Below are 12,366 nucleotides of genomic sequence, written 5' to 3' on the forward strand. Positions count from 1 at the left end.
GTCACATGCATGCGTCGATCCCATGCTCTAGAATACGCAGAGGGACCCTCTGCCCTTCTCCCATGGCCTTTGTGTCCAGTCTTTCCTCCCGCATCCCTGCCCTGCAGATAGCTGCCACGGACTCCCTGCATCCCAGCGTCGCTGCTCCACCAGAACTCCCCCGGCTTCACTGGGTGGCCCTTTTTCTCTCGATGGCCTAGAAGTCCTGTGAAGGCAATAAGCTGGGGGCATTCATAGGGCTCACCTCGTTTGTTTCCTGTCTCTCATGTGTGGCTGTCCTGCATTTTGAAACACATTTTTTTCATATATTTTTAACACATTCTGGTGGCTCCAGGCAGGAGGCAGCGTCCAGCACTGTTACTCTGCCTTCCCTGGGTGGGAGGGTCTCTCTCTCTCGTCTTCTGCCCCAGTGCGTCCTTGTCTCCACCTCTCTCCACCTGCTCCGAGTCTGTCCCTCCCCTGCTCTTACCTCTCTCTCTTCACCTCCCTCTGTGCTCTCTCTACACCCCCTCTGCCTGCCTCATTGTCTCCATCCATGCCCACCATTGGCAGCCATGGCTTCCTGTTCATGACTCGTGGCTTAAGCACTGTCAGTTTTGCATTTTCTGGAGAGAACCATCTTGCCCCAGTCTGTTGCTGTCCCACCATGGTCCAGTACCTGTGCCTGTTTGTTATTCTTCGAGTGTGGACACAGTCAGACCAGGTGCTCAGGAAGAGGCAGTGCATGCAACGGATTTTGTCCCAGCTCTCCTGTAGTGACATAAAAAAATAACCACTACACGAATTTAACGAAAACCAAGACGGAAGATGTAGCTGGAGAAGCATGCACTCTGCACGTGTGTGTGTGTTTAGCTTAAGGCAGGGTGATCAGGGAAGGCGTTTGTTTCTAGGGCACGTCTGTGGGGTAGGAGGAGGGAGGAGAAGAGGGGTAATAGGCAGAGGGAAGAGCGAGTGACAGGTGCGGACGTTCACTGCCCACTGCCCCTGGGGCTTCAGCACTGAACCCCAGTTCTGTGTGTTTCCCCCCAAAGCCTGTATCCTTCTGTTGCCTCTTCTAGTCTCTGCCACCTTGTTAGCCAGGGCGTTTTATAAATGTCAGTGGTGAGTATCTTCCTGATGATTGTTTTCTTATTCTGAAAAGATACCAGGACCAGACTGCAGGTGTGCATACTGCCCACAGAGAGAGAAGTTAAGAACGGTATCGAAGGTGCTACTCCCTTGAGTATAAATTCTCGGTGTCTTAGCTGCCTGTGGCTGCCATAGTCCATTACCAGCTGGCTGGTGGCTTAAAGCAGCACTAATTTATTCTCTCATCGTTCTGAATGTCCAGCATGGGGGCGTCTGCAGGACCATGTTCCCTCTGAAGGCTCCGGGGGGAGGTCCTTCCTGCCTGTCTCAGCTCATGGCTGGCAGCCCTGACCTTCCTTGGCTGGGAGGCACCTCCCTCCAGCCTCTGCCTCCGGCCTCACGGGGCCTTCCCCCGGGGCGTTGTCTGCATTCTCACGTGGCTTTCTTGAACGGACAGGTCACTGCTCAAGGGCCATCCCATCCGCTGTGACGTCATCTTAGCTAATCACATCGGCAAAGACCCTGTTTCCAAGTGAGGTCCCGTTCTGAGGTTCTGGGTGAATGTGAATCTTGGGGACCCCACGCGGCACATTGGGGCGTTTGGGTATGTTGTAGCTTGCGTAACACATGAGCACGTGTGTGTTTCTGGTTCGAGAAGGGTCCCCTCTTTGGACGGCAGATAACCTTGTTTTAGTGGAACCCTTAGCTTGTGGCTGTGAGGGAGCATGTCTCAGGGGGATGCTTGCCTGGTCGGTCAAGGACGAGGATTCAGCAGAGCCTTACGTCTTTGTACAGGCAGCTGGGTATTTCGGAGAGAGTGAACTCAGTCCTCGGATGCACGGAAGGGTGCAGATGCTGTGGGCAGTGCAGGGGTCGGCTGCGTGGAGGCATTTGGAGCTTCGTCTTTCACACCTGCTCAGAGGCGGGCAGCACCCGGCAGGCCCACCAGCCAGTGGTCCCTGCGAGGAGGAAAACCCATTCCAGAACCAGTTTCTCCTTTCTCTTCATGGTGTCCCGCATGCTGGTTGAGAACAGCTTTCCTTTGGCTGTTTCTGAAATCTCCAAAGTCCCTCTGCTTGAAAAATGCCTGGAATAGATTATAAACCCTGTCCAGCGAGTGGTTTTGCCCCTGTCTGCCCCAAGGTGACAGGGAGCGGGTCGGGTGGTGGACAGGATGCTCACTTCCCAGCCTCCGGCACCAGGATGCTGCGGTGCTTGGAGACACAGCCCTGAGGAGCGTCTGGGAAGGACCCCAAGTCTGTTGCACTCGCTGGGCTCTCCCTTTGCACGGCTGCCGCTGGGGCTCTGGGACACGTGTGCGGTGATGCCACGCTGGGTGCTGCCGTCCCAGCCCCGCACCCCCGGAGTGCGTGTGCGTGCCCTGGTGCACGCCGTGCAGCCTCCCTGGGAGGCACGCTCTCTCGGGCGGTGCATCTGGGAGCGCACACCCGTCTAGGATGCGGTCCTTCCACTCCCAGGACCCTCCGCTGAGAAAGCCGATCGAAACACGGGGCAAGGTGCTTAGAGGCTGCTGCTTTCTTTTCCTTTTTTTTTTAAAATTTCATTGTGTTAATCCCCATACATTACATCTTTAGTTTTCGATGTAGTGTTCCATGATTCACGGTTTGTCCATAACGCACAGTGCTCCATGCAGAATGTGCCCTCCTCAATACCCACCACCAGGCTAACCCATCCTCCCACCCCCCTCCCCTCTAGAACCCTCAGTTTGTTTCTCAGAGTCCATCATCTCTCATGGTTCGTCTCCCCCTCTGATTCCCCCCTTCATTCTTCCGCTCCCCTTATCATCTTCTTCTTCTTTTTTAAACACATAATGTATTATTTGTTTCCGAGGTACAGGTCTGTGATTCATCAGTCTTGCCCACTTCACAGCGCTCACCATGGCTTCTTTCTAACAAAGTTCCACGAGGGAGCACATGTTCACACTGGGGTGCCTGCCCCGCCTTTTTGGTGTTGAGGTGTTTCAGGATCTTCCCGGGCGCTGGGGTGTTTGGCTGTGTTGGGCATCCTGACAACCATCTGCCCCTTTGGATGACACAGCACAGCTGAGCACGTGATGACCCTCCCCTATTGGAGCCTCAGGTGCCCACTGGGGATGCTCCCCTCGTGCCCACTGCTGCAGCCCTGGGCCCGGCCCCCCCCAGCAGGGACAGGGGCCTCGAGAGCGGAGGCAGGCCTTCCCTGGTGGTCAAGACTGAATGTTTATGCCCACCCCAATTCCAGTGTGGATGCCCGGACCCCAGTGAGGCTATATTAGGTCATGCGGCCTTTAAGCAGGTGATTAAGGTCAAGTGACATCAGTATAGGGGTGGGGCCCTGATGCTGGAAGATTAGCATCCTTATAAGAAGAGACACCGGAGGGCTCCCTCCCTCCATGCGAAGACACAGCGAGGCGACCCCGTTTGCAGCCCGGAAGGGGGTTGTCACCAGGAGCAGACCACACCGTCCTGCCCCTGATCTCTGACTTCTGGCCTCAGGGGCTGTGGGAGATAAATGTCAGTCATGTAAGCCCCCAGTCTGGGGTATTTTGTTACGGCTCTGGGCACACAAAGACCCCGGGCCTCGCCCCACATTGGGTCCAGTGGATCCCCCGGTGGGGGATCCGGCAACTTCCCCATGGCTGTATGCACGGTGAAGGTCCGGGCCGTGGTCTGCCCTTAGTGCTCAGTGTGGGGAGCGGTCATTGTCCCTCCTCGGCTGGCCTGTCCGATGACGTTTGGGGTTGGGGCTAGGAGCATACGCTGAGGCCCCCTCCGAGCCACATGTTTCCTGTCTAAAATGATACATCAAGCTAGCAAGCTGTTAGATAAAAATATGTTTTCACCTGCTTTCACAGATACACCCTCATAAAGACAAAATTTTAGAAGTGTGGGGATTTACCATTATTGCATATTCTGTAAGATGTGTATGTCTTGCCTTCTGTTTAGCAAAATTACTGTGCATGTTGTTATAATCCAGGTTTTCACATAATTTATGTTCCATTGAGAACATAATCTAAATAATTAACTTACTATATTAACGTCTACAGGATGTGAATGGATTTTCGTAAAAATGGCAATCAAAAATAAATTTAAACGTTTTTCAAAAGATTCCAAAAAGGATAGCCACCGAAAGATCTCAAATTATCCATTAAAAGTCAAAATACAAATTAAAATTCATGAACGTTGTGATTTCAAATCACAGTAATTTAAACAGAAACATTTAAATTCCATTTTCTGAAAACTTGGTTTCTTTGACTATTTCTGTGAACTTAAAACAAGCCACAGTCCTGCTGCTCAGACGTCCGTGCAGAGAATCAGCACCTCCTTGCCCACCTGTTCTACTTAGAGCTTTGCAGACACAGGTTTGGAGGCACATGGATTGTTCGGAGCCATCAGATGTTCCTGAGACAGCAGGTGCTGCTGCCCTGGACACAGGCCCACCTGGAGCGGCTGCAGTCCCAGACGTGACACAGAGACACAGAATGAGCAAATGCTGTTGGAAAAACGGTGCCGGGAGACTTGTGGATGCCAGGGTCCCCGTGGACCTGCCGCGTGTAAAGTCCGGGGTGTCTGAAGCGCCGTAAAGCAAAGCCCGACGAGGAGGTGCTGGCTCCTGGGACCGGGGCTTCGCAAGTGAAGTCAGAACAGTCCTTGCGGCAGGAGGCTCCTACCTGAGTGCGTCCCCGGCTCACACTGTCCTGCCCGTCCGCCGGTCCATCCGTCGGTCCGTCCATCCTGCAGCATTGCAGGACGTAGAGGAGACAGGTCAGCAGGTGCAGAAGGAAGGTGGCTCCATGCTTGTGGCCTGCACTGGGCCCTGAGAGCCGGGCGGGGCCAGGTGTTGGGGCGGCCAGGGGCGGGTGTTCCGGGGGCGCTGCTCACAGATAAGAAGTCTCTGCTCCCGAGAAGAGCCAGATGGCAGTGTCCGAGTGGTCACCCATTCCCAGCCCTGGCCGAGCACCTGCCCCTCCTGGAGCACGTGAAGGACAGCCTCCTTCCTGTTCCAGGTCCCAGGTGGGGCTGGGAGCCCCGGGACAGGCTGAGCTAGTATTAGGAGGCCCGAGGATGGACATCTCTGGGCCCGCGGATCGCGCTGTGGGGTTTGGCCAGGCTGCTTAGAACTGACTCTCACGCTTGGTGTTTGCACAAGATTGTCCACACGGCAAGGGGCCATCCCAGGGGATGGAGCTGGGCCGAGGGGCAGCGTGGCGTCCTGGGGACAGGGGGCAGGAAGGGCATCTCCCAGGGAGCCTGCAGACAGCAGTGTCTCCCACCAGGAGGTCGGCACAGCAGCTTTAAACTCCCCAGAGGGGAAAGGTGTTTCCTGCAGACCCTCTCCTAGGAAAATCAAAGTCGTGGGTGCAGAGCACACCCGGATTCCCACAGCCGTTGCAATAATAGGAATTAAAGAAAACCCGTCCTGAAGTTTAAACACTGTCATGACAGGTGACAGCAGGACTGGGGTAGCTGCAGCCTCACCCACAGGCCAGCAGGTGTCCCGGGCCAGTGACGTGGCACGTGGAGGGAGGCCCACCTCGCCCGGAGTGTCTGATGCTGGGCCGTGGCCCCGAAAGCTGCGAGAGCCCGGCGTGGGGTTGGAAATTGTAAAAGCATTTTCATAACCAGACACATGCTAGTTTCCAGATCTCTGTGGCATTCCGTTTCCCCCTAGAAATCTCAGAGCTCTGTAATTTTGTTTGATGCGCCCAGTTCCCAGACTCAGTAATTGGACTTGGCCGCTGGTAACCCATCGTCTAGAAGGTGTGTCCGCCCCGTGCAAAGCCCCACAGACAGTGCTGCCTAGGGTAGCCGGCTTTGCTGCTGCCTTCCATGGTGGCAGCTCAGCGTGTACCCGGCAGGAGGACCCAGGCCATGCCGCCCACTTGGGCATTCCCAGCGCACCTGCTGGCCGGAGCTCACTGCAGGGAGCCCAACTAGGGGCTGGGGCTGGGACGTGCTCCTGACTATCCGGGGCGCCCTACCCGTCTGGGCCACAGAACACTGTTTGGATTTTACATTTCATTTCAGATCCTGAGTGCAACCGGTCTGTGAGAGCTGGAGACTAGGAGCTAGCTGAACTTAGCCCTGGTGGGTCAGGGTCCAAGCGAGAAAACCCAGGAAGCTTGCCTGAGGAAGGAGTCGAACAATAATACGTTTGTTCACTGAGCGGGGGCAGAGGGAGTGTGTGGGAGCTCTGTCCTGGCGGCTTGGCTTCCTATGAACCGATGATTGCTGTGAAAATTAAGGTCAAGGCATTAAAAAATATATATACAAATATATACATCAGTGCAAATCGTTTGCATGTTGCCTGCTGTCCACCCCTCCTCCCCGTTGAAGAGGGGTGTGGTTGGTGCCCAGACGGGGGTGAATTGACCCGAGTTCCCCCTCCCCGGGCTGCACCCTGCTTTCCCCTTATCAGGCGGGTTGTCTTGGAGGTTTCCTGGGAGGGGCTCCAAGGGCAGGTCTGCTGTCTGCCCTGCTGGTGTAGGGTCTGTCCCGTCCCTCCCTCAAAGCCTCAGGAAGGACTGGGGGCCGTGTCCCCTACCGGCTGACCCTATCTCTTAAGTCAGGAGCAATAATGACCCCCTCCGCCCACATTCTTGCGAGAACCCTAGCCCTTCCAGAAGCATCCACCATGCCCGGGACCCCGCTGGGTGCCCCTTGGCCTCCCCTGCCCGTTTCCTTTCAGAATTTGGAGTAGACTTGATTCATCAGGGGCTTGTGTTGGAAAGACCATTACAGACAGAACTTAGGTCATCGTCACTGGGTTTTTTAAAAGTTACTTTTAATTAAAAACATTATCACCCTATAGAAAGGTAGAAAAACATAATAACTATATGTCCACCATTAGAATGAGACATTTTATGATTTTGCTATATTTTCACGTTTGGCTTCCACATTTCTCTGTTTAAATACAATCTCTCCGAGGATACGCAGCCTGGCTGTCAGCAGCATTCTGTCTGTCCACTGGCATGAGCTACGGTTCTGCACCCGGATCCGTGGTCCCTCCGGCCACAGCCATCCGTGTTAGTACTCTGCGCGAGAAGCTTTACATCAGTGTCTTGTCTGCTCTGCAGCAAGCGTGCGTGCGTGGGATTAGTTCTCGGAGCACTAGCTGGGCCGTGGCAGCTGAGGGTGGGTGGTGCCCGGACTGGTGCAGCCCAGGCTCTGAGTCAAGTGGAAGGCGGATCTGTGTAGCGGGGGGCATCGGGCCCAACCCGGGCTGGAGCCCCAGCTTGAGGGAAGGACCCCGGGGGACCAGAGAGAGGAGCCCAGCTCGAGGGGGTGGTACTGACAGGCGGCAGGAGGTAGAAGACAGACCTCGTTTATCCACGGATGCGGCGGGCACGGAAGGGAGAGTTTATTCAGGACAGTGCTTGCAGAGATGCTAGGCTAACCTGGGGAGGCGGCGATTCTCTCTCCTCGTCTTCCCCGGGCTGCCCTTCTCTGCCCCCGGCCCCCACTCGCTGCAGCCCCCGGCCCCCTCTCGCTGCAGCCCCCTGCCCACGGCCATTGCGCAGACCGTGCGTGTGACAGCCCGTTCCTGCAGGTGCGGTGGGGGCCGCCCCCAGCCCCGATTTCAGTGTCTGTGCGCCGACCCCGTGCAGCCCCCTGGGGGTCTCACTGCCTTGCGGATGAGTGAATTGTAGACATGTGAGTGCACAATGTGAGCGAGTAGTCACCAATCCTGGGCTCGGGTGTCACAGACGTGGGGTGCTGTTGGAGACTCCACTTGAGTAAAAACCCTTTTCTGCCCCCCCCATATATGTGTGTGTGTGTATGATTAAAGCAGAGCCAGCGGGACCTCTGCATTTTTATCTGCGATCTTCATGGGCCTGCAACTCTATTGATAAAGTCCACTCCAGCCGGGAGGTGCTTTGTTTTTTTGTTTTGTTTTGTTTTTTAATGCGCCTTAGGTCCCAGGTCAGTGTTGCTGTGTTCACCGTGGCGGTGGAAGCAGTGAGCAGGAAAACTAGCTGCCCCCCCTCCATCCGAGGTGTCAGGGGGCTCAGGAGCCAGTTTAAGTTGTTACGTTTTCTTGGAACAATTTCGTGTTTTCCCGGAACTCTCCAGTGGTAGAATATGGAGCCTTTGGAAAATGTCCTTTACTGGCATCACTTCTGTTTCTCCTTGTTCGTAGGCACCTAGGTGGGGGGGGGCAGGTTAGAGAAACGTGTTCTGGGGGTCATCGCACTTTACCAACCTGTGTTTTTATAGCTGCCCCCCCCGCTCCGAGGCCGGTGATGCTGAAATGTTTGCCAGGGGCGGCGGGTAACCTTCCCTCCTCCAACCTGGCGCTGACTTTTCCGAGGGAGCCTGGGTTTTGTGGCACAGCTGTCTTCGGAGCCTGCCTGCCCCCCCTCACCGTGGGGTGAAGAACCCATATGGCCTCTCTGCCCCCCCAACAAAATGCACGACACCCAGTCCTGTTTGAATTTCACATGAACAATGAATAATTCTTTAGCGTAAGTATGTCCCATGCAATATTTGGGAAATATAATAAAATGCTTTCGTGGTTTATCTGAAATGCAGATGGGGCCGGTGCCCTCTCTCTTACCTGGCCCTGGTGACCCTGGGCCTTGCAGTCCTGCCTGGGAGTTAATGATTACATGTTTTCCCAGGGCTTTGCTTTTCCCATGGGTCTGCTGATCTCATTGCTCAAGCCCCGTATTAAGGTCAAGACGTTCTGCTCAGGTCTCTGCCTTGAGCACCCGGGCTGTCCTGCAAAGGACCAGTGTGCAGGTGGCCTCCTTTTCCTCTTTGGACCCGTCCAGTGGGACCTTCCGCACCCGCACTTTGGTGGCAGACACATCCTTTTGTGACCACCAGCCCCTGGCCGACGCGAGGGGCTGTGGTGGGGTCTGGTGGCGGGGGCCACGTGAGGAAGTAACTTGGGGGCTCGGAGCATCCCGTTTGCTCTTGAACTGTCTCAGACGTGCAAGGCCACGAGCCTGCATGGTGCCGCGTTCTGCTGGTGGCTGTCCACGTGCCCATCTTCCAGATGCAGGCACTGAGGCCTGCGCTGCCCCAACCGTGGGCTTTCCGGGGCCAGTGCCCATCCTTCGTGAGAAGAGCCGCTGGACCCCGTGTGCCGGGAGTGGCCTCGTTTGCCTCCGCCTGTGCCCGGCTTCCCCTGACAGGTCACTCCTCATTCGACAGGGATCCCCTCCTGTGAGCGTGAGGCCACCTTCCATGTCCCCTCTGCGTCCCCTGGTCCCTGCTGGGTTCGGAAGAGGCACAGACAGGCTGTAAGGAGGGAAGACGTGGTTCGTTATTGGAGCAGGAGGTGCTCTGGGCTAACTTACCCTGTCGGGGCAGGAAGAAGCTACTGGAAGCCCCTCGTGATGGACCGCACACCTGTGTCCATGCTGACGGCTGAGGCAGTGAGCGCTGCGCCTCTCCCACTGTCCCTCACGCCCAGGAGAAGGCAGGTTTGCGTCTCCACGCCCCTGTCCTCCAGTCTGTGCTCCTGCCCAGCTCATGAAGGGGCAGCCCGGGCTCGGCTGCAGGTGCTTCTCCTAACAGTCCCCGGGGCAGCTTCCAGGGACAGTGTCCCAGACCAGTTCATTCAGAAGTTCTGGCGCTCATGGTTTTTTTTTTTTTTAAAAGTTCCCCAAGTAACTTCTGGGGCCAGGATGAAGAACCAGTGTTCTAGAGGATACGCTTCCTTGGAACCTGGGACATAGTTGCAAATAATTACATGTATGCGATTCTTTAACATATTTACACGTGAATGTTTGTTATTTGTTTTAACATGTTATAATTAGACGCAATATAGGAATGATTGTACACTGTTACATTATTTCTACGTGATAGGTGTTACTGTATCATATGTTACAAAGTCTGCGCCTACCCTATACCGTGTAATTATGCCCGGCACTTATTTTTCCACGGGTAGATGGTAAAGGCAGGAAGGAGCACGTCACTAGCTGTTGCAGCCAGACAGGTGGGGATCCTGCTGGGGTGGAGCCAGGAGCACCCAGATCCTGTCCCCAGCCACCGCTGTCTTGTCCCTCACCAGATTTCGCACTCCTGTGGTTGGGAAGGCATGAAGCTGAGCTCACAAAGGCGTCTGGCAGTGAATACAGAAAAGACCCATTGGCTCTGAAATCTTAATTCCGAATCACACGGGGGTTAGCTTTGGAAGTTTTAATTGAAAAAAATAAAATCTTCCTGGGTGATTTGGATGATCTGCTCTTTGAGACTCCTGACTGGTCACCGGGCCAGTCCAACCAGTCAAATGTCTGGTCTTGCGGAGGGTCTAGAAGGACACAGAGGCCAGCATGAGTGAACGGATGGATCTGTTGTCAGGCTCTCACACTCACGGTGGGAGGACGGGGAAGGTGACTGATGTCAAGGAGGAGAGCCTGAGGTGGACCTGGAGAGGGTGGGGGTGGGGCTTGCTGGAGATCGTCCCTGTCCCTGGGTGTCACGGGGCAGAACCTTCTGATGGTCACCATAAACCAGAAATCTGGATTTGTGTATGGAATCTTTAGGTTAGACATTTAAAACCCTGTGCAGGCCAAACAAAACTCTCTGTGGGCCCCACGATCTTGGCCCATTCCCCAAAGACGGTGCAGATCCTCTCGGCAGGAAGGGAGCCCCTGACCCCGGTCATGGTCTTGCCCTTCCCCTGGGGAGGGCATGCATTTCTGGAGTAGCTTCTTTGCTTTGTTAGGCTTCGTGTGCACCTGGGTGTCTGGTGACCCCAGGAAAGTCTGGGATGGAGACAGGAGCGCCCCCGGTGGCTGCCAGCAGCCCAGTACTGGCCCTGCGGGGGGCAGAGCGGCGGGTCGCTTCTAGCTCCAGCGCGCATTTGCTGTCGTTAAACAGAACTCTGGAAGTAAATAGGGGGTGTCCGTTTTCTCACGATGAACACAAATTGTCGCTGGGTGAACTGTGCCCCCCCCGGGACTTTTCTGAGCCTCCCCTGCTCATGAAACACGAGAGCAGGGGACGCTCACCCAAGCACCTGCTGGGCCTGGAGCCTGGGGCAGATGTGCAGGTGAGCTCCTCCCTCCCCCTCCCTCCTGTAAATCACTAGATATTCTGTTTTAGGGTCCTCCATGTGTAGGGCACTCATTCTTGCTCGAAGCTGTGCCCTCTGTGGGAGGATACCATAAACCGGGCGGGCAGTCCCTCAGCGATCAGGCCTCCATCCCTGGTTGCTCAGGATGGCCCTTCTTGCAGGGAACGCCCCTGCCCACTTTCTACACGCACAGGGCCTTGACCTCCTTTACAGAGTTCGAGTGGACTTGTTGCTTTGGCACGTCCTCTACCAGCTCCCCGGCATCCCCAGCTCACACCGGCTCTTATCCTAACCTCTCCGGACCCCTGCCCGCAGAGATGGGGGTATCCCTGGGCAGCGTGCTCCCAGAGTTACGTCCACATCCTTCTTTGTGTTCTCCATCAGCCGCGGTCGGCGCCCTGACCTGGTCTTTGCTGGGGAATCTCTACTAGACTTGATGGTGGGGAAACTGTGCTCCCAGCTGCCACAGACCCTTGGGGACCCCCCTGAGTCTCCCCTAAGTCAGCCTGCTCATGGCTTCAGGCTCTGCCGGACTCCTGGGCCCCGGGACTACTTCCCTTCTGAGCCTGGCCCTGCCTTTCTGTTCTATTTTTACATTACCCATCAGTGCTCTGTGTTTGAAGCAGAGGGGTTATTAAAGCATGAACTTGGTACCGTTCTGACCCGAAGCTTGCATTTCTTCCTCTCCTGCTGCTCTGGCTTCAAAGGAAAACAGAAGGTAACTTGTTTTCCTACCTTGGGAGGCTTCAGACTGCCCCCATGGCCTTTTGGTGGATCCCTGTGAGGTGTGGTCGCGGCCACCGCTAGGTAGGGCTCCTTGTGCATGCGGGGTTTCCCAGCCTGGGGGCAGAGCCTACGGGGCCCCGTCCTGGCCTGGCTGCCTCCGGTCCGGGCTCCGGGGAGCAGCTGGGGTGCCATGTTCTCCCCGCCTCCAGGCACAGTAGCTGTGCGGCTGTTAGACCAGCAGGTGCAGGACGGTGCACCTGAGGCGCCAGTCTCCCCCGAGCGCTGGGCTTCCTGTGTGCAGTTTTCACATGCGCCCGTTGTGTTCCTCCCCCTGCTCCTTACACACGTAGGGCAGCCATGCCGCACAGCCCGACCTCCAGCGAGGACGAGATGGCCCAGAGCTTCTCCGACTACTCCGTGGGGTCAGAGTCGGACAGCTCGAAAGAAGAAACCATCTACGACACCATCCGGGCCACGGCAGAGAAGCCCAGCGCCGCCAGGACGGAGGAGAGCCAGGGCAACACGCTGGTGATCCGCATCCTC

At 55.9% G+C, this 12,366-nt stretch overlaps 1 protein-coding gene across 1 annotated transcript in view; it reads left to right on the forward strand.

The window, feature by feature from the left end:
• SHANK2 (SH3 and multiple ankyrin repeat domains 2) overlaps positions 1–12,366 on the forward strand; it is a 457,214-nt gene that overhangs the window by 62,580 nt on the left and 382,268 nt on the right. The window contains exon 3 of the mRNA XM_081798461.1: positions 12,174–12,363. Coding sequence (XP_081654587.1) covers positions 12,181–12,363 — 183 coding nt within the window. The 5' untranslated portion in view covers positions 12,174–12,180. The remainder of the gene's footprint in view (positions 1–12,173; positions 12,364–12,366) is intronic.

Source organism: Leptonychotes weddellii, chromosome 11 (genome assembly GCF_054177405.1).
Source record: "Leptonychotes weddellii isolate Sample4059 chromosome 11, ASM5417740v2, whole genome shotgun sequence".
NCBI lineage: Eukaryota > Metazoa > Chordata > Mammalia > Carnivora > Phocidae > Leptonychotes > Leptonychotes weddellii.